The sequence below is a fragment of the Oratosquilla oratoria genome, chromosome 16 (genome assembly GCF_046742065.1).
Source record: "Oratosquilla oratoria isolate Oo_2021 chromosome 16, ASM4674206v1, whole genome shotgun sequence".
Taxonomy (NCBI): domain Eukaryota; kingdom Metazoa; phylum Arthropoda; class Malacostraca; order Stomatopoda; family Squillidae; genus Oratosquilla; species Oratosquilla oratoria.
In genome coordinates this window covers 48,149,701-48,168,618 of record NC_134792.1, presented here as the reverse complement: position 1 = coordinate 48,168,618, position 18,918 = coordinate 48,149,701, and the positions used below count along the sequence as shown (strand labels likewise).

Genomic DNA, 18,918 nt, shown 5'->3' with positions numbered 1-18,918 from the left:
ATAATTTATTGGCTGAAAACCAGTTAGCTGACATAATCCTTCATTAATTGTCTTGATTAGTTTGTCGGAATTTATATCGGAGCATAGAATGGTGGTATCGTCGGCGAACAGTATAAATATAAGGTTGGATACATTTGTAATGTCATTAATGTATAGTAAGAATAGTTTGGGTCCTAGAACTGAACCTTGAGGTACTCCGCACGTAACTGGTAGAATATGTGATCTTCCTCAATGGCTACATATTGTTTCCTGTTTTTTAGATAACTTTTTAACCAGTCATTAACCTTACCTCAGCCCATAGTATTCGGCCTTTCGAATTAGGATTTTATGATTTACTGTGTCAAATGCCTTTTTTAGATCAATAAATATGCCGGCTGTCTTTTTATTTTGTTCTATATTGTTAGTTATCTCTTCAATTAATTCCATTACTGCTGTTGACGTTGAAAGATTTAGTTGAAATCCATATTGACTATGGTAAATGACGTCTTTTTTTTTCTAGAAATGAGTCAAGGCGAATTGTGAATAACTTCTCAAGAATTTTGGAAAACTGTGGCAATAGTGAAATTGGTCTATAGTTATTATAACTTGATTTGTCGGCTGATTTGAATATCTGTATTACTTTTGCTATTTTCATTGCATCTGGAAATATTCCTTGTTCAAATGATTTATTGCATATTGTCAGAAAATTATTTTTGATGATAGGCATAATTTGTTTTACGAGGTTCATATTGATTCCTGTGCTATTGAGTGATTTCTTGTTCTGCATTGATTTTACTGTGTTCATAAGTTCGTTTTCCGTGACGGGTTTTAAAAAAATAGTGATATTTATTCGGTGTTTAAAAAAGTTCTCATGAGTTTGATGTGCTGTCTTTATTTGTTTCGCGAGGTTAGGTCCTACAAGGGAGAAAAAATCATTAAATTCGTTTGCCACTTCATTTTTAGTTTTTCCATTTTTATTAATGTCTATGAATTCATCGGTGTTCTTATTTTTGGGCCTAGTTAAGTTGTTTATTACTTCCCATGTCTTTTTTATATTACCTTTATAATTTTCAAGCAGTGTGTCATAGTATTTTTTTTTTCGCAGTTGCGTAAAATTGTTGTAAGTTTGTTTTTGTACGCTTTGTATTTGTATTTCTACTAAAAAGTGTATTGAGAAATAGGCACTTGGGAATAGATGCAAAAAGATTATGTGAAGGGGTGATTGTACTGATGGCACTGTCTGGGGCAGAGACTTGGAATTTAAGAGAGGAAAAGTTTAAATGTAAAATGAAATGTCTGAGAAATATGGTTGGGACTACAAATTTGGATATAGTGAGAAACGTGGAGGTTAGGAGGATCTGGGATGGAAAAGATGGCAGATAGGGCTGATGAAAGAGTATTGGGATGGTTTGAACACAAGAAAAGAATGAGTAATAAAAGATTAGTATAAAAAGAGGTTCATCAACACATTGTACTCGTTTTGTGTCGCAAGCTTGTGTGTTTTAATGTTTTATTCTGAAATATTTCTTTTTTTAAGACAACATAACCTCAGATCGGCAATTATTCATTTGGATAATGAATATTTCCATACAGACGGAGTTTCGAAACTGATTACGTCTGTACGTAGAAGAGACATCACTACTATCAGATGAGGATTATTCGCCGTAAAAACGAACAATCTATTCTTATATCAAACCAAAGTATCCGCGGTGACCCTTCTATTCAACCTCGCCACATCACTCGCCAATTGAACCCGTTTCATCCTCGCCGTTCCCTTTCACATAGCTTCACTCATTGCTAATAAATCGATCTTGCTTCTCTCAGTCATAATCCCATTAATTCGTGCGTTAGTATTAGCCAGGCTAGTGTTTGGCGACTGTTTTGTCATTAGAAAGTATGAACTGTCTATTATTTCAGCAAGTTCCTGAGCGCATCGCCGTAACAACCTGGCCCCAAACACACCTACGTAAAACAAAAGGAATAGAAAGTCAAATCAAGAACCCAAGTTTTCGTGTGTAAAAGGTTAAGATATAATTGGTTAGAAAATGTGATTATTAAAATCGAAAAATAACAAAATAAGATAGCCGGTAAAAGATCTAAAAGAGAGTAGACGTTCGGTAGTGCTTCAAATGCATGAAGCAAGTTTCTTAAATGCGCCATTCAGAATGGTAAACAAAAGAAAACAGTTGATGACAGTTGACGTTTTACTGGAAGAGGCCTTATGTGGTCTGTGACTCTAGTGTGGCAGCCTGTGATTTCTAGTATGATGTTGGTGCTGGCCGCGTGCAGTGTTAATTTGTGCTCTATAATTATATATTTGCCCTTGTCCCTCCCAGAATTTGTCTAGCCTTGCCTCAAAACTTTTGACTGTGTCTGCATTTACCACCCATTCTGGCAGCTCATTCCAATTATTAATGACTCTTACATTAGATTCTCACATTTTAGCGACACAAAATTTTCGTCAACAAAGTAACATATTTCCTGTAATACTATCAGCACTATTACTTCTTTTAGTTTTTGTAAAAGTGACTAATAAGAGTCGTGCGAGTTCCGCTTTGGACAAATCTTAGATGTTTTCGAAACCTAAGTCAACCAAATACTAATAATTTTTCTTCGAGGAATTATTTCATTTGAAAGATATTCCTTACTAGGTAGGGGTCATCTTGAAAGGGTTACCACAGTGGATCACCCGATCCACATTAGTCTGTCTTGTGTATCTTCTATTACGCCCATCTTCCTTCACTTCATCTATAAAATTCATCTTCGGTCTTTCTTCTGTGTTGGATCCATCTCTATTATCCTCCTCCCTACTTCTCCTCATCCCTCCACGCAAGGACAGACCACAATCTCGTATCTCTCAAGATCTAAGAATATAAGGTCTAACCACTTCCGACCGAATTTCGAGGGAGTTGGCGCAGCGGGCCCGTGAACGTCACCTGGCTGTTCAAAGTGGGGTTAGCGGGTCCTATAGCTGTCAGTTGAAGCTGGTCCGTCGTTCGAAAATGACGTCGCCTTCGCTCGCACTGCTCCACGCAATTAGTTATATTCTGACAAATATTATATAAAATATATATAAATATATATAAAATATTATAGTTCCTGTCTATATATATGAATATATAATATATATATATATAATATATAAAATATTATAGTTCCTGTCTTCCTTGGCGTTTCAGTTTTCTTCAGTGTATCACAAAGAGAAAATGGACTCAGCCAAATGACGTCAGAAGCTGCGCAGAAGAATGTAAATGGTCTGACCTGTATATTTAGACCTTGGTATCTTTTGCTGTGTCCCCAAATTGACGAATATATGCGCTGTTCCTATAATACACCCAATTCTGTGTCCTGCATCGTCACTCCTTGTAAAATAAATAAATAAATAAATAGAAATAAATTAATAAAAACGCAACATCTTTAGTTCTGCAAAATTCAATTGGCTTTGTCTTTTCCTTGGTACCGTCACTGTATCATACAGTACGACTGACCTCACTACCGACCTTCAGAATTTTCTTTTCATTCTTGTAGAAACCCTTCTATCACAGATCACTCATGTCACCCTTCCCCCACCCACTCTATCCAGTCTGCACCCTAATCTTACTTTACCACATTCTCCATCACTTTGACCGGTGGACCCCAAATATTCAAATTTATCGATATTTCTCACATCAACAATTCGCAGCCTCGCCGTTCCCACAATTATCTTTCGTTTACACAATGGAAATAAGATTACATGCTTTTTTTGTGTTATCCGCGGCAATTGTAATTGTTATTTCGAAATATGTGTCCTTTTCTTTATCTGCACTTCATGTATATTGATTCAATTCCAAATAAAAATACTTTACTCTTCATTTTCATTCCCGTTTTCTCTAGTGCATGTCTCCATCTCCCAAGGTCTGTATTGATATAAACTTCCGGGTCTTACCACATCTCTGTCCACTCCTATCTAATCTTATTTATCAATCTGTCCATCACCCATGCAAATATGAGAGTTCAGAGTCGATCCTTGATGCAGTTCACAGGTAACGAAATTACAAATACATTTGAATCACTAAACCAACATAGATGACGCACAACAGCGGCACAAAATTTACCAAAAGGATAGAAGCGTTGGTGAATTATAATCCATAATTGACTAACTCCTCTTTCTCTCGCCATCCTTTTCCATCTTCCCCCATCCTTTTCTCTCCTCGTCCTCTTTTCTTTTCCCCTGTCACCTCTTCCTCTACTCCTTCAGCCCTGAATCCTGTGACTATATGTATCTGTGTTTCTGTGTCTTTGTGTTTGTCAGTTGTCTTTTTTTAGGTCTGTGTGCCTTTATGTCTGTCTGTGTGTGTATGTTTGTGACTAACACCGGTCAATCGTGCTCGATTCAATGAAAATATGCAACATTTAAGCACGATATGTAAAGTGCTCAGGCATGCGGTGGAACACGTATCGGTAGCGTGGAATGACGTCTACTATTACGTAATTACAAAACGACATGACGTAAGCAGAAGAAACACGAAACTCGTAGAAGTCGTGAGTCATAAATGCAGTTGCAACGTTCTCTGAATTACCGAAAGGTAGACACGTAAACAAAACCAAGTATGCTATCCTTTCACACAAAGAAAAGATTGTGTTTCTTTAATATTTGCATCCTACAAACCCTGCATTAGACTCATGGAAAGCATTGCATAGCGACCTGACGTCAGAGATCACGGTCGGATTATTGTCTTGGTGAACTAGCTTCATGAAGTTTACAAATAAAAGGAATTTCACTTTGAGCTCCCACGCATTCCTATTTTGGAGTAGGAGTGGGAGGAGGAGGAGGAGGAGGAAGAAGCAGTCTGCTTTTCCTTTTCTTCTTGCAAAGCTGTCATTTGCAGGCCCGCCTACCTTCTCCGGGAGAATAGAGACCGTGTCCCCATTCTGTCGTCTTTCTTTGGTGTCTCGGTGCTCGTTTCCAGAACACGCTAACCTTATGTAACACTGTGGCTATCTTGACGTCCTGGACCTGGATTTACAAATATTTCTTTAAGACGTTGTGAACCTCAATGTGCTGAATGTGAGTTCTGATTCGATCACCAGCTAAATCTATAAGAAGAATTGCGACCTCTGTATATATATTGTTTCCAATATCTTGTCATAGTAGAAATGTTCCTCAAGGTACCTTTTTATAAATCACATTGTCATAATTTAGGTTCCTTGCTGTTTTCAAACTTGCCGAGCAAGCTAATTCATTCCAAAAATATATGTTAATTATATGTGGAAATTCTCTTCGAAACATAAAATACAGATGTTGCTGGCTCATAGGCAGTCAGCATTTGTATCTTGGACAAAAGGAAGTATTGTTCTAAATTCAGTTTCCTCGGCAACACGAAACGCTTTATGAACTCCTGTTCTCAGAGACGCAAATTGGTTCTATTCTAATGGAAAGTAAATGGACGACTTCAGTTTGAATATGCTTCGTACAAGCCCTTAAAGAACATAGCCTCCCCCCCACACACACACTCCACCCCAACCCCATCCTTCCCCACAAGTGAATAAAATAATACAACGGGTAGTGCGTTTGGGTAGTGAAGGATCTGTACAGTTGTGTCGTCTGTGGTCTCGTTGCCGAAGCATAGCGTGATCTAAATGCACCACGCACTCACCTTCCCAGCCTTTACCGTGATCGCATATTGTGTAGATTTTTCTTCTTAATACTAGACGACTATAATCTGGTGAGGGCGGGCACCTCTGATTCAGTGTCGGGGGGAGGGAGGGAGGGAATTGTACTGATCGATCACGACTTCTTTGATCTTAAGTCTGACTTCAGACTGGCGGAAGACGCATGGGCTTTGTAAAAAAAAAAAAAGAATAACAAAATAGATCAAAGTATCATAAATTAATGAATATGTATCTTAATGTGGAAATTTAATAATGGAAAAAGAAAACAATACATAGAAAATAAATATAAAAGCTAATGACATTTGAATAAACAGATAACGAAAATCGATCAGTAAAATAAGCTCAGTCTGCTAAATATCAATATTCTCACTGAATTCATAATTAATCAATAAGTAGCACTGAACCAATATATATATATATTTTTTTTTTACTGAATTTGCTCTTTCTCTTATACTGAGTTCCAATTTCGAGAATTCCTTATCTTTGAATACGTAAAGACTTTTGCCTCGCTGCTGTTATCGTCAGCAGACTCATGCTTTTGTGATGGCTGATACAAAACTCTCTCTGACCTTGCGGCCCACTGCTGAGAAAACCCGGACGCCCCCTTCGAGGCGGAACCTACCTTCGCGTGCTGATGCCCGTGGCATTTGCATGACCTCACGGAAACGTGGTTTTTGTTTTTTTTTTTTTTTAGGCTATCGCCCGGCCGGACCTCAACATACCTCGGGTTGTCCGTAACATGTCACACAAGAAACAGGAGGAAGAGGCGTCCGCGTGGTACCACTATTATTAATGACGGTGCCCATGGAAGATCAAGCGGCGTCAGGGTGAGCGTGTACCCCCCAAGAAGCTGAGGGGATTGCCTTGGAAAGGAAGACGGTGGGGTGCCGGGCCAACCTAGCCGAGTTGAGTGGCGGGCTAAGAACTAGTCGAAGAGTGGCAGTGACTCTGCACTCAAGCACAGCGTTTCTCAACCAGGGTTCCCCGGAACCCTAAAGTTCCGCAAAAGGTCCCTAAAGGTACCGCGAGAACAAATGAGAGAAGCGAATGCACTTTTGATTTTTTATTTAATTTCATATACGTAATATAATTAAACACGCGCGACATATTCTTGGTTATTGTAATAATGTAATGTAGACATCATCCTATCTGACCTATTATTACGATGAAAATAAAATGAGAAAGATATGGTATATATGATTATTTATCTATTTATTTATGTATTTTGCGCAGGGGTTCCTTGAAGACATGCAATTTATTTTAAAAGGTTACGCAAGGGTAAAAAGGTTGAGAAACGTTGCTTTAGCAGATAATGGTGGAAGGGATGTTGCTCAGCGACCCAACGAAGACCTCAAGCCGACAGGACCACAAGCTTTTCACTTGTGAGCGCTGAGCCAAACCATAAGATCCTCTCGTCCATCCTGCAAAGACACCCGAGCCGTCGGAAAGCGTCATCGTCTATCAGGATATCATTTTGGTTGATGCAAGTCCATTTCGTATCCACCAAGGAGAAAGCTCCACCAATTACGGAGTTTGATTTTTCCGAGTGACCCATAAACGAGTGCCATCGTGCCAAGATTCAATTCTTCTTAATGCCAGCAGACAACTTTCAGTTTTATTCAGCTGTGCCCGGATAGGTAGAACAGGGAGAATTAAAAAGAATCACAGTAAGCAAACAAGAGCACAGTAAAAAGATACAAATTGGTGGAGGTACCCACAATAAGAATATACTGTAGAATTTCTGTGCACACTTTTGGGCCAGGTGGTGTGTGTGTGTGTGTGATTCACCACGGTCTTGGATCACATGCTGGACACGTGACCGACAGCTACTACCCTCCCGGAAGAGAGCTCAGAGCTCATATATGACCGATCTATGGGTACTGCTGTGTGTGTATTCACTTTTTCACTTGGTCTTTTGGATCACGTGTTCGACTCGTGATCGACAGCTATTTCCCTCCTGGAAGAGAGCTCAGAGCTCGTAGGTCCGATCTATGGGTAATGCTATGACCTTTCACACACACACACCCCCAACTCCCCGCCCACGAGAGTCAGAGTAACGACCCGAAGCGCAGCTGTACCGAAATTAATTTCGGCCCTGGGCAGGATTCGAACCAAGCACTACGCACACCACCATGCTAGTAGTTCATCGTGTGTGTGTGTGTGTGTGTGTGTGTGTGTGTGTGTGTGTGTGTGTGTGTAATAATAATATACGGTTTATTGGGTATAGCAGCATTACTGCTGAAAATATACATCCTACAAGATTATAAAATTAGTGTGTGTGTGTGTGTGTGTGTAATAATAAGAGCAATAATAATAATAATATACGGTTTGTTGGGTATAGCAGCATTACTGCTGAAAATATACACCCTACACGATTATAAAATTAGTGTGTGTGTGTGTGTGTGTGTGTGTGTGTGCGTGTGTGTGTGCCCTCATGGGGAATTGATCGATTCGCCCCCAGAAGCTCTAATAAGAAGGCCACGGGGTCATGGGAGAAGTGAGAAAGATTTCATCAAATGCGGCGCCATGACATATCATTTGTCAGATGCGACTCGCGCAAGGTTGGCTTACAGGGTCTGCCAGGTGGACGACGCGACGCCGTGGATTCGGTACAGTTTCCAAAGCTCGACGACAACGTTTTATCCTATTTGCTCATAGATGACACCATTTCTGGTGAATTCTTTTTATGATGCAAACAGGTCTTATAATCAATGATAAACTTAATACTACCATATTAAAACAAATTTCTTGTGTTATCCATTAGAAGATAAGTGTACTGAAAAATATCGATGAACTGTAGAATTCAAGTGTTGAATAAAATCCCTTGCCCTGAATAGCAGTGGAAGGGTTGACTGAGGCAGGTTCAGTCCATCTGATCAGGAAATATCCTTTGACTGAATGAAATCGCCTGATAGTAGCCAGAACAAGTTTAAAAACCGCGAGTAATTTTGAAAAGATTAGATTCCATTTAATAAGTCAGAAGTTGTTTGAGCACAGTTGAATCGCAAGAACAGTGACAAGACCTGTGTAAGAATTACCGCCCAAGTTAAGTTCATGACTATTGCCATTAACGGTTCTCTTGTTGTCGGACGCATTTTTCCTTAAAGTCACCCCTTAGTGAAATGAAATCGCCCGCAGTAAACTTAGTAGTTCTCGGTTTGTTATTGTTTTTTTTTCATTTTTCTCTCTTTTCTTATTTCCTTTTTCTTTTGAGATTGCGCAGGTCGGTTATGACCACCTGATAAATTAATGAGGCAATATTTAAGCAACTGGAAACCAAAATATTATTGAGAACTGTTAGATTCAGAAAAACGGAAACAATAAATGTAAACATTATGAAACACGTACGCATTGTTTACAAAATGAGAACTGATGACGTATCACGGACGAACGATACCGAGATAGATAAATACAGTAAATAGATAAATTATATAAGATATGTTCCCAGAAAAGGTCATGTCGTATGTTCCTCCCACGACCTCCGGACTGAACATTCAGAATTATTATTTGATCGGGTCACAGAGACATAAATCACTATATTAACCCATTAATAGATACAGGTTACCTCAAGGATTAAATAAAATTGACTTACGAGAATCAGAAAATATTAGTAAAGACCCTTATATCCGTTAGAATTAAAAACTATTCATAAAATAAATCATACGAAAATCGACTAATACGTATGAATCTATTTTCCCTTAAAAAGCGTAGATTCAGAGGTGACTTGGATATATGTCTTTAAGATTCTAAGGGGAATTGACATCAAAAATGACAAAATTTTCGCAGTGAATGAGAATCCGACAAGAAATAATGGTCTCAAACTGTCAGGAAATGAATTTAATTTGGAAGTGCGTAGAAACTACTTTGCCACCCGTGTAGTAATGAATGGAATAAACTTCCTGCAGAGGCTGCAATATAGCTCAGTTCGAAGCTTTAAGATGCGTTCAAATAAACACCCAAGCAAGATGCTGTAATGTCTGCCATTTATCTTATATAATTTGTTTATTTATTTGTTACTATTTGTCTGTTTGTTCTTGTTTATTGGATTATTATTATCATTTATCTGTCCATTTATTATTTCCTATTTACCTGTTTATTATTCAACTTTACCTATTTATTTATTTATTTTATTATTGTTTATATTATTTTGTTTATTTATTTGTCATTATTATCGTTTTGTCGCATACGGCCTAGTTATGGACCAAAAGGTCTCCTGTTGGCATGCTCCTTTGTAGTTCTTTGTAAATCGAGAATCGTACTAGTGCGCTCAGAGTCTATTTCCACGGAAACGAGTAAACAACGCTACGAACCATCACCAATCGACTTCTCCGTACCCTCCAGCCGAGTAACGCCATTTACTGACTTCGACCTAGCAGACGTTAGTCAATTTTATTCATCTGAAACAGACTCGAAACGAAAAGGGGGTCTTCGTCGATTGAAATCCAATTCTGTCTCGAGTCGGGATAAATGAATTGTCGTCAACCAGAACGAAATATGTAAAGAGGGTCAGCATGTTGAAGATGTGATTTATGAGATTCAGCAAATTCTCCTTCCTGCCTTCTCTCTCTCTCTATCTCTATCTCTCTCTCTCTCTCTCTCTCTCTCTCTCTCTCTCTCTCTCTCTCTCTCTCTCTCTCTCTCTCTCTCTCTCTCTCTCTCATTGAGACAGCACCTTGTCGCCCCCATTCACGGGAAAGATGTGACAATTTCTTTCCATCCACAAAAGGAGTGGTGGATGGGAGGGAGAGGGAGGGAGGGAGAGGGGGACTAGAGGCTCTTACCTGAGTGAGCAAGTGGAACGATTCTCTGCGTTACAACACCTGGTAATGGAACAATCGATGCCTGGGCCCAAGGTGGCGGCGGCGGCGGCGGCGGCGGCGGGCAGGCGGTCGTGGTGGTGGTCGGGTTAGATTAAGTATTATGCAGACTGCAGAGCTTCCGAGGAGGGAAAGTTCCAGACTCTATATATATATATATATATATATATATATATATATATATATATATATATATATATATGATAAGAACACGGGTACGTGTGTTCACTTATGCAAAGTAGACCACTTGGAAAAAAGAAACTAACGAACCAGAGCGCTTTGGTATATATATGTGTGTGTGTGTGTGTGTGTGTGTGTGTGTGTGTGTGTGTATCACTTAGACAAAATGTAGCACATTTGTAAATAATAATCACGAAGAACCCACAGTCGGAATAAAAGGAAACTTTAGAAGAAAGTGTAACTTCTATATTTCGGCTAATAGCTATAGCCCTCTTCAGGAAAGAGGGCTATAGCTATTAGCCGAAGTATAGAAGTTACACTTTCTTCTAAAGTTTCCTTTTATTCCGACTGTGGGTTCTTCGTGATTATATATATATATATATATATCATAATATGTGTGTGTATATACAAGCCATTTCCCATTCTAACACAAAGTTTACTCTTGACTATCCTTAACAGCTTTCCCCCAGTACTATATATCTGCTAAACCTCCCACAGTGCCTTCCTGTTTACTGTTATAAGTCTTTTCAAAATCCATAAAGACCCCCCAAAAAAATCCTTACCATGTTCTAAACCTTCACACATATCTGCCTTACCATGAAAATCTGATCCACGCAACCCCTACCTTTCCTAAACCCACACTGCTCCACACAAATTACTCTCTTCCTCTCCTAAACCTCTCAATTGAAACCTACAAGCCCTCCCAATTACAGTCAACAAACTGATCCCTCTAGAAATACTGCAATCACCTTTTCCCCCCTTTTCCTTTGTAAAGTGGAACCATACAGGCAATCATCCATTATAGTCTTCTGGTACACTTCCCCCTTAGACACATTGAATAACCTCACTAGTCACTCCAAGATTACTGTACCTCCTTCATCTAAACCACATACCTCACCTGCTCTCATCATATATATATATATATATATATATATATATATATATCTATATATATACATGCGTGTGTGTGAATATGCGTGTGTGTGCACGCATGTCTATGCGCGCGGGTGTGTATAAATGTATATGTACAAAGTGATTAATACCGAAGAACTCGCTCACCTCTTCCGCCGAATGCACCTTTTGTTCTGCTTTTGACAGGAGGGGAAAATAAAATGTTTCTCGCAGCGAAACAACGGTCGATGGACGTAGCCTAGCAACTACCTCGCCTGTCTGGAGGTCTAGTGGATTCGTGGTAGGCTATTACAATATTTTGGCGTCATCTGTGTATTTATCTATTTATCTATTTAGTTAGTTATCTATTTTATTTATTCATTTATTTATTTGTTTATTTGTATATTCATTTATTTGTTTACACTATAGAACACACACACACACACACACACACACACACACACACACACACACACACACACACACACACACACACACACACACACACACACACACACACACACGTGATCCAAGACCATATCGAATCACACGCACCCACACATAATTTCAGTATCGCTGCGCTGCGGGTCATTACTCCAAATCTCGTGGGCGGGGAGTTGGGTGTGTGTGCGTGTAAGGTTACAACATTACCCATAGAGCTCTGAACTCTGTTACGGGAGGGAAATAGCTGTCGATCACGAGTCCAACACGTGATCCAAGGCCATGGTGAATCACACAGTCCCGAAACGTCGGTCAGGAAACTTCGGGAGATCCGTGGAGGCCAGCATGCTGAAATTGAAACGTGGTACGGCCAAGGACTCGAACCCAGAATAATGTATATGTGTGTGTTTGTATGTGTGTGATATATATATTGTGAAAATTAAATAGAACGACGTACCATAAGTGGTTGGGAACATTTTGGCGAATAGAGATATATTGCAAGAGACTCCATTTATATATATGAAACGCAAATTTTCAATCAAAGTGTAATTCAAGTTCTGATCTTAGGTTGTGAAACTTTGAAACTCAAAAAGACATTGAAAATAATGTTTAGGAGTACATATAGGGTAACTAGGAGATCAGTGATGGGATTAACACTGAGAGAAAAGAAGTGGACGAGCTGGATAAGAGAGTAGACTGGAGTGGAAGATATTGTGGAGGCGGTAAAGGAACTGGGTGGACTAAGCAAGCAGAAACGTGGAAAACAGATGGAGAAAGTGCGTTGCTGACAGTACCCCAAAATGAGAGAAGTTTGCAGGAGTAACTGGGCACAATTCGGAATAGTCGTGCGTTTCTTGAAAGACCCAGGAAGAAGTCTTTGTTCTTTTTTGTTTTTGTTTTTAACGGTTTAAGATGTTCTCGATACCTTGAAGTTCAGCAAGGTTTTATCATGCCAACTTTGTGGCTCCACGCTAGTGCCGCAAGAAGCCTATCACCCCCGCTATCTGGTGTCTAGTGTGAACTCGAACTTGGTTGGAGGTCAAGGAGTACCTGTTCATCTTTATCATGGCATTCGCCGCACACTCTTGACTGTAATTGATATGCATTGCGGCCATTAGGTGTCAGATAAGCACGAACAATAACCGCCCTACAGTCGCGTGTGAGAGCGTTTGTGCATTATGTTAACTAATGGCATTTGATCTGACTCGAAAGCGTCGTCACGTGAAGAGGGACGGTATTATGCCACGTCAGGGCGACAAACTCCAAAGCCCTGGGCGATTGTAATTTCCGTTCGTCTTCTTGAAGTGACAGCCCTTCTCACACACGGGGACGCTTATCGCCAAATCGAAGCTCCTTTCTGTCATTTAATTCTTTCCGTCGCTCTTGTGGGGCCAGTGGTTGCAAGTAGGGATGAACGTGTCCCAGTTGTCATTAGGGGTGGGTCACGCATGCGCGTGTCTGAGTGCTGTGTAGCAGTGCAGTCGTAACTTACTAAGTATCGGCCTGCGGGAAAGACAGTGTTGGTCTGGCTGCGCTCGGGTGGTCACGCTCGCTCGGGGGCACATACTCACACACGCAAGTAAACACGCACGGCAAGTCGCACGATGGCATCAGTTCCTGGATTATTGTGGACAGTTTACGGTATGTGTACGACAGTAGACAAATCTAACTAGAGGGGGGAAGCACGTTTATTCTTTTTCTCTTTCTCGTTTTATTTTTTTAAGTTGACACGAATTGCACTGAGGTTCGTGTGCAATATGTAAAGCGGAGAGGTAATGTACGAGGGAGGAAGGGAGTAGCAAGACAATGCTGAAACACGGCGACTCCATACCCGGGTTGTTCTGCATTGTACCCTCGGGTCTATGAGACCCTATGGGCAAATAGTTCTCTACTTGGGGTCCGTCGACCTCTTAGGGACCCAGAGAGTTTCAAAAGTGGGACTGCGGGCTGAAAACGAGTGGTAGTGAGTGAATGCACTACAATTCTATTTAGTGTCGAGGTGCTTTTCGGGAATTTAAGGAACAGTACTGGATAAGTATGGGATGCATGTGATTTAGACGACCTGCTGGCTGCTACCTAGTGATGACTTCATCAGAAGTCAGGAAAGCTCATGACGTAGGTTGACCTAAAAGTGTTTTGAATCGTATGTAACGGATAAGATGATAGGTAGGATTTTTTTTTTTTGGGGGGGGAAGGTTAGGGGTTAATGAGTTTACAGTCCAGATTTCGCATTTTCGAAAAGTATTACATTGCCAGGTGTTGTGATTTCTGTTCACATGTCCTTTATCTTTACCAAATACTCTTTTCATAGATCAAAAACGTTAGTTCTTCAACAATGACTTCTGGAAATAACATAGTGTAAGCAGTACACTTAAACAGAGAATCATTCTAATCGTATGACTGGGAAAGACATTAAAAATTGTAAACTAAAACAAGAAAAATTAAAGAAAGTTACGAGAAAAAGAAAAACATATATAAAGGTAATAGACACGTGGAGAATACCCTGAAGATTCCTCAGACATCAAAGGTTATCATCATATTCCTACGATCTATTCTTAGTCGAAGATCTTGCATTTCGTTAACCTCTTTCCATATTGAGTATCGTTTATATCTCTATTCTAGCTTCCACTGGGATATTCTAACCAGTTCTAAGTGATCGCCTCTCTAGTAGAGAGTTAATGTTAGTTTCAAAGTGATCTTCGACTGGTGATGGGTTCACAAACAGAAGAAAATAATTCTAGATCTAGTGTTTAAAAGAATGTGAAAATTTATCAGCGCGTGTTAAAATGGCGATGTTAATATTTGCAATGCAACTGACATCAAAGGAGTGCGCTACATTCACAAACAGAAGAAAGTAATTCTAGATCCAGTGTGTAAAAGAATGTGAAAATTTATCAGCACGTGTTAACATAGCGATGTCAATGGTTGCAATGCAACTGGCATCAAGGGAGGGAGCTACATTCTGTTATTTGGGTCGTAACGTTTCCCGGGAAACGAAGAATACTTCCACAAGTTCGCGAAAAAAACAAACCGTGAATTTTTCTCTTTTGTGATTTCACTTGCTGATGTTATCCTTTCCTTCAGAACAATAAAGTTCTTTTGAACACCAGCCATTGTTCCCTTTCTCAGTGGAGTCGCTCAGTGTTGTTAAGCGAATTACGTCAAGTATAATCACAAAATTGGCGACCTCAGGAACTTTAATGGCTGATAAATCAAGAGTAAAATGTCAAGCGGTCGGCAGACGACGACAAGCCGTACAAGGCACAAGTTACGAAAAAGAGTTTTCTGATTCCTTGCGTTTCAAATAATCTTGATACAAAATCCGTAACTGAATCTTCGAGCAAACAATCTGCATGACGTATCACAAACATAAAAAAGTTGTTTTGGGGTGAAGAAAGTAAAAAAAGTATTCAGAGTCTGTGTGATATTCAGGGACCTTTGGTGTCTACTGCTATGCCAAAGAATTCGTCTTGGTGTTGCGTCGTTCCTACAAAGCCACCAAAGAAACCGCTTTCTTTCCAACATATAAAATATGTGTAACCATATTAATCCGTTTTCAGTAAGCCACAGATGAAATTCAGCTCCAGTTGAACCAAAGAAAAACATGAATTGGTAGTACTACCTTAAAAAAATGGGGACTACATATATATATATATATATATATATGTGTGTGTGTGTGTGTGTGTGTGTGTGTGTGTGTGTGTGTGTGTGTGTGTGTGTGTGTGTGTCATTGTGACAAACGGAAATTGTCTCCACCGCAAGGACTCAAACTTCCGCATTGGCAACTGCTTATTATGAGGAAAAGGCAATAGCTTTGAGCCAACCGGACCGTACAAAAGGAACGACCCGACTCACGACATATATATAAAGCTATCGCCTTTGCTTCATAATAAGCAGTCGCTAAGGCAAAGGTTCGAGTCATTGCGGCGGAGTCTATTTCCATATATATATGTATATATATATGTATGTATATATATATATTATATATATATATATAATATATATATGTGTGTGTGTGTGTGTGTGTATATATATACACATATATATGATATATATATTTACATATGTATACATATATATACATACATATATGATATATATATTTACATATGTATATGTATATATATACATATATATGTATATATATATATAATATACATATATGTATATATATTATACATATATATATATATATATATATATATATATTGCTTGAATCAATAATTCATTTGATTAGCATATGCATTATTGAAATTAACTGTGGATAATCAAAATGGGCTTCTTCAGCTGAATAAATGCGATTATCAGTAGCTACATTATATATATATATATATATATATATATATATATATATATATATATATATATATGTATAATATATATACATATATGTATATTATATATATATACATATATACATATATATACATACATTATATATATGTATGCATGTATACACTTCATTAAAAGTAATAATTGATTGTGCATCTATTATTTTCTAAAATGTATTTTCCATATGTCTTACTATGGATTTATGTTCCTTTGAAAGGAGGTTTATGATTTCACTATAGGTGGTCATGTTTCCTATATCACGATTTCGGGTTCAAGACACTTCTTCAGTAGCTCTTAGGAACATTTTATTTGGTCAGGACAAGAATTATTCCAGAGTTATTTTTTATTATTTTACTTTATACTTAATTCTTTTATACTTGCCCTTCATTTGGGGGGGTTACCGGTCACCTGGGAGAGGTTACCGGTATAATTGAAAATCTCCTCCCCATATATACTATTGATATATATATATATATATATATATATATATATATATATATATATATATATATATATATATATATATATATGATATGTATATACACATATATACATGTATGATATTTAATAGATATATATAATACACACACACACGTCTATACATACATATACCAAGGCTTTTCCCCCCTTCCAAGGGAGGTAGCCAAAAAGGGAAAGGCATAAAAACACTCCCACCCATTTCATCCCTAAATACACTCCACACCCCTCCCACCCTCCCTCTCATCTGAGCACCTCCTGGATGACGGGTCATCCCTGCACCCTGCCCACCGCCCTGGGTCAGAAGCAGTGTCGCAAGACACAGCACATCCACAGCAAGGCCGCTTCATTTAATCGGCGACCCCCCCTCTCCGTCCAATCTTGCATATAAGGAGAGGACGGGGAGAAATCCCTTCGGGCTGCGTCAAAATTTACTCACGCATACTACCCCCCCACCCCCCCGCCCATTCCTCCTCAAGCAATCACAACATCATCCATATACAACCATTCTCCACTCACCTCTGTCTTCCGTCCTCTCCCTTCCTTCCTCAACAGACATTCCCCTCTTCCCCAAAGCCCCCTTCACCCCATCCATCCACCTCATCCTAGGACGTCCCCTCATGTTCACTCCCTCCACATCTGCCTTCCATACCTCTTTTACTAGTCTTTCTTCACTCATTCTTTCCATGTGTCCAAACCATCCTAATATTCTTTCATCAACCCTATCTCCCAAATCCTTTTTCACCCCTGTTCACCTCCTCACCTCCTCATTTCTCACTCTATCCAGCCTAGTAACCCCCACCATACTTCTCAGACACCTCATCTCAAACACATTCAAACTCCTTCTCTCTTCTTCTCTTATGTTCCACGTTTCTGCCCCATATATATATATATATATATGTATATGTATATACACATAAATACATGTATGATATTTAAGATATATATATAATATACACACGCACGTCTATACATACATAATATTTAATATATATATAAATATATATATATATATATATATATATCTATTTATATATATATATGGAAGATCAGCTACATTACTAATTCTTCCACAAAGAAATAGACCTACGAAACCGGAGGGAAAATATTTATATGTTTAAATCGGATATCTTGAACCCGTAGATTTCTTCTTCTTCTTCTTCTTCTTCTTTTTCTTCTTCTTCTTCTTCTTCTTCTTCTTCTTCTTCTTCTTCTTCTTCTTCTTCTTCTTCTTCTTCTTCTTCTTCTTCTTCTTCTTCTTCTTCTTCTTCTTCTTCTTCTTTTCTTTTTTTCTTTTTTCTTTTTTATTTTCTTTCTTTATTTCTTTCTTCTTAAGTTTAGAAGTTTAGAAATGTTAAAACATCTTGGAAGAAAGTGAAGCGACTAAATGGACTGATTATTTTTTAAGTGAAGGCGGTAAGGGAAGGAAGGATAGAATATTTTTATATTTTAGAGCAATGTTAAATGTAGAGGAAGTTCAAGAGGGAATAATTATAGCAATGGGAGGAACTAGAAAAATTATTGCGATTGAAGTTAGAAGAATAATTTCTTCAATTTTCTTTTATTGGAAGGGTTTTAATTTATAAAGCAATTGAAATAATTGCCGTTAGTCATAGCCTTGATGACAGAAATAAACAATTGATTACTTTTTTTTCTGGGCGAAAGGAACAAGAGTCTTTGCGTGAAGTCGCCAAAATTTGGTCACGATTTGATAGACAATGATGAGATTATTTTGTGCACTGCAAACTGTCACGACACATTTGATACATCTGTATGTTTTTTCATGTTGTGTTTTTAATAACTGCTATTTCTTTCTTTATCTTTTATTACCGGTAAGATTTGAGTATGGTCTATATCTATATAGCTTAAAGAATAACATAGTTTTTTATTATTTTCAAATAAATGTTAAACAGTTCCATTTTACTAAAGATATCTTACATTTTGTGTTGTATTATCGTACACAGATGAGAAAGATGTATTTTCATGACACGAATAGTAACTCTGAATCAAAGGTAGAGCTCTTTATTAATATTCATATAACGTGAGCCTGTGTACATTAATCCATAAACGCTACTCATTATTCATTTTTCAAGTAGGTATCGCTTTTTCCTTTCTTCATACAGTCACTGCCTTACACGAATTTTTGTAT

At 38.4% G+C, this 18,918-nt stretch overlaps 1 protein-coding gene across 1 annotated transcript in view; it reads left to right on the top strand.

Moving 5' to 3' along the window:
* Positions 1 to 13,379: 13,379 nt before the first annotated feature.
* LOC143033770 (uncharacterized) overlaps positions 13,380 to 18,918 on the top strand; it is a 50,836-nt gene continuing 45,297 nt past the window's right edge. The window contains exon 1 of the mRNA XM_076199257.1: positions 13,380 to 13,601. Within this exon, the coding sequence (XP_076055372.1) occupies positions 13,565 to 13,601 (37 nt within the window). The 5' untranslated portion in view covers positions 13,380 to 13,564. The remainder of the gene's footprint in view (positions 13,602 to 18,918) is intronic.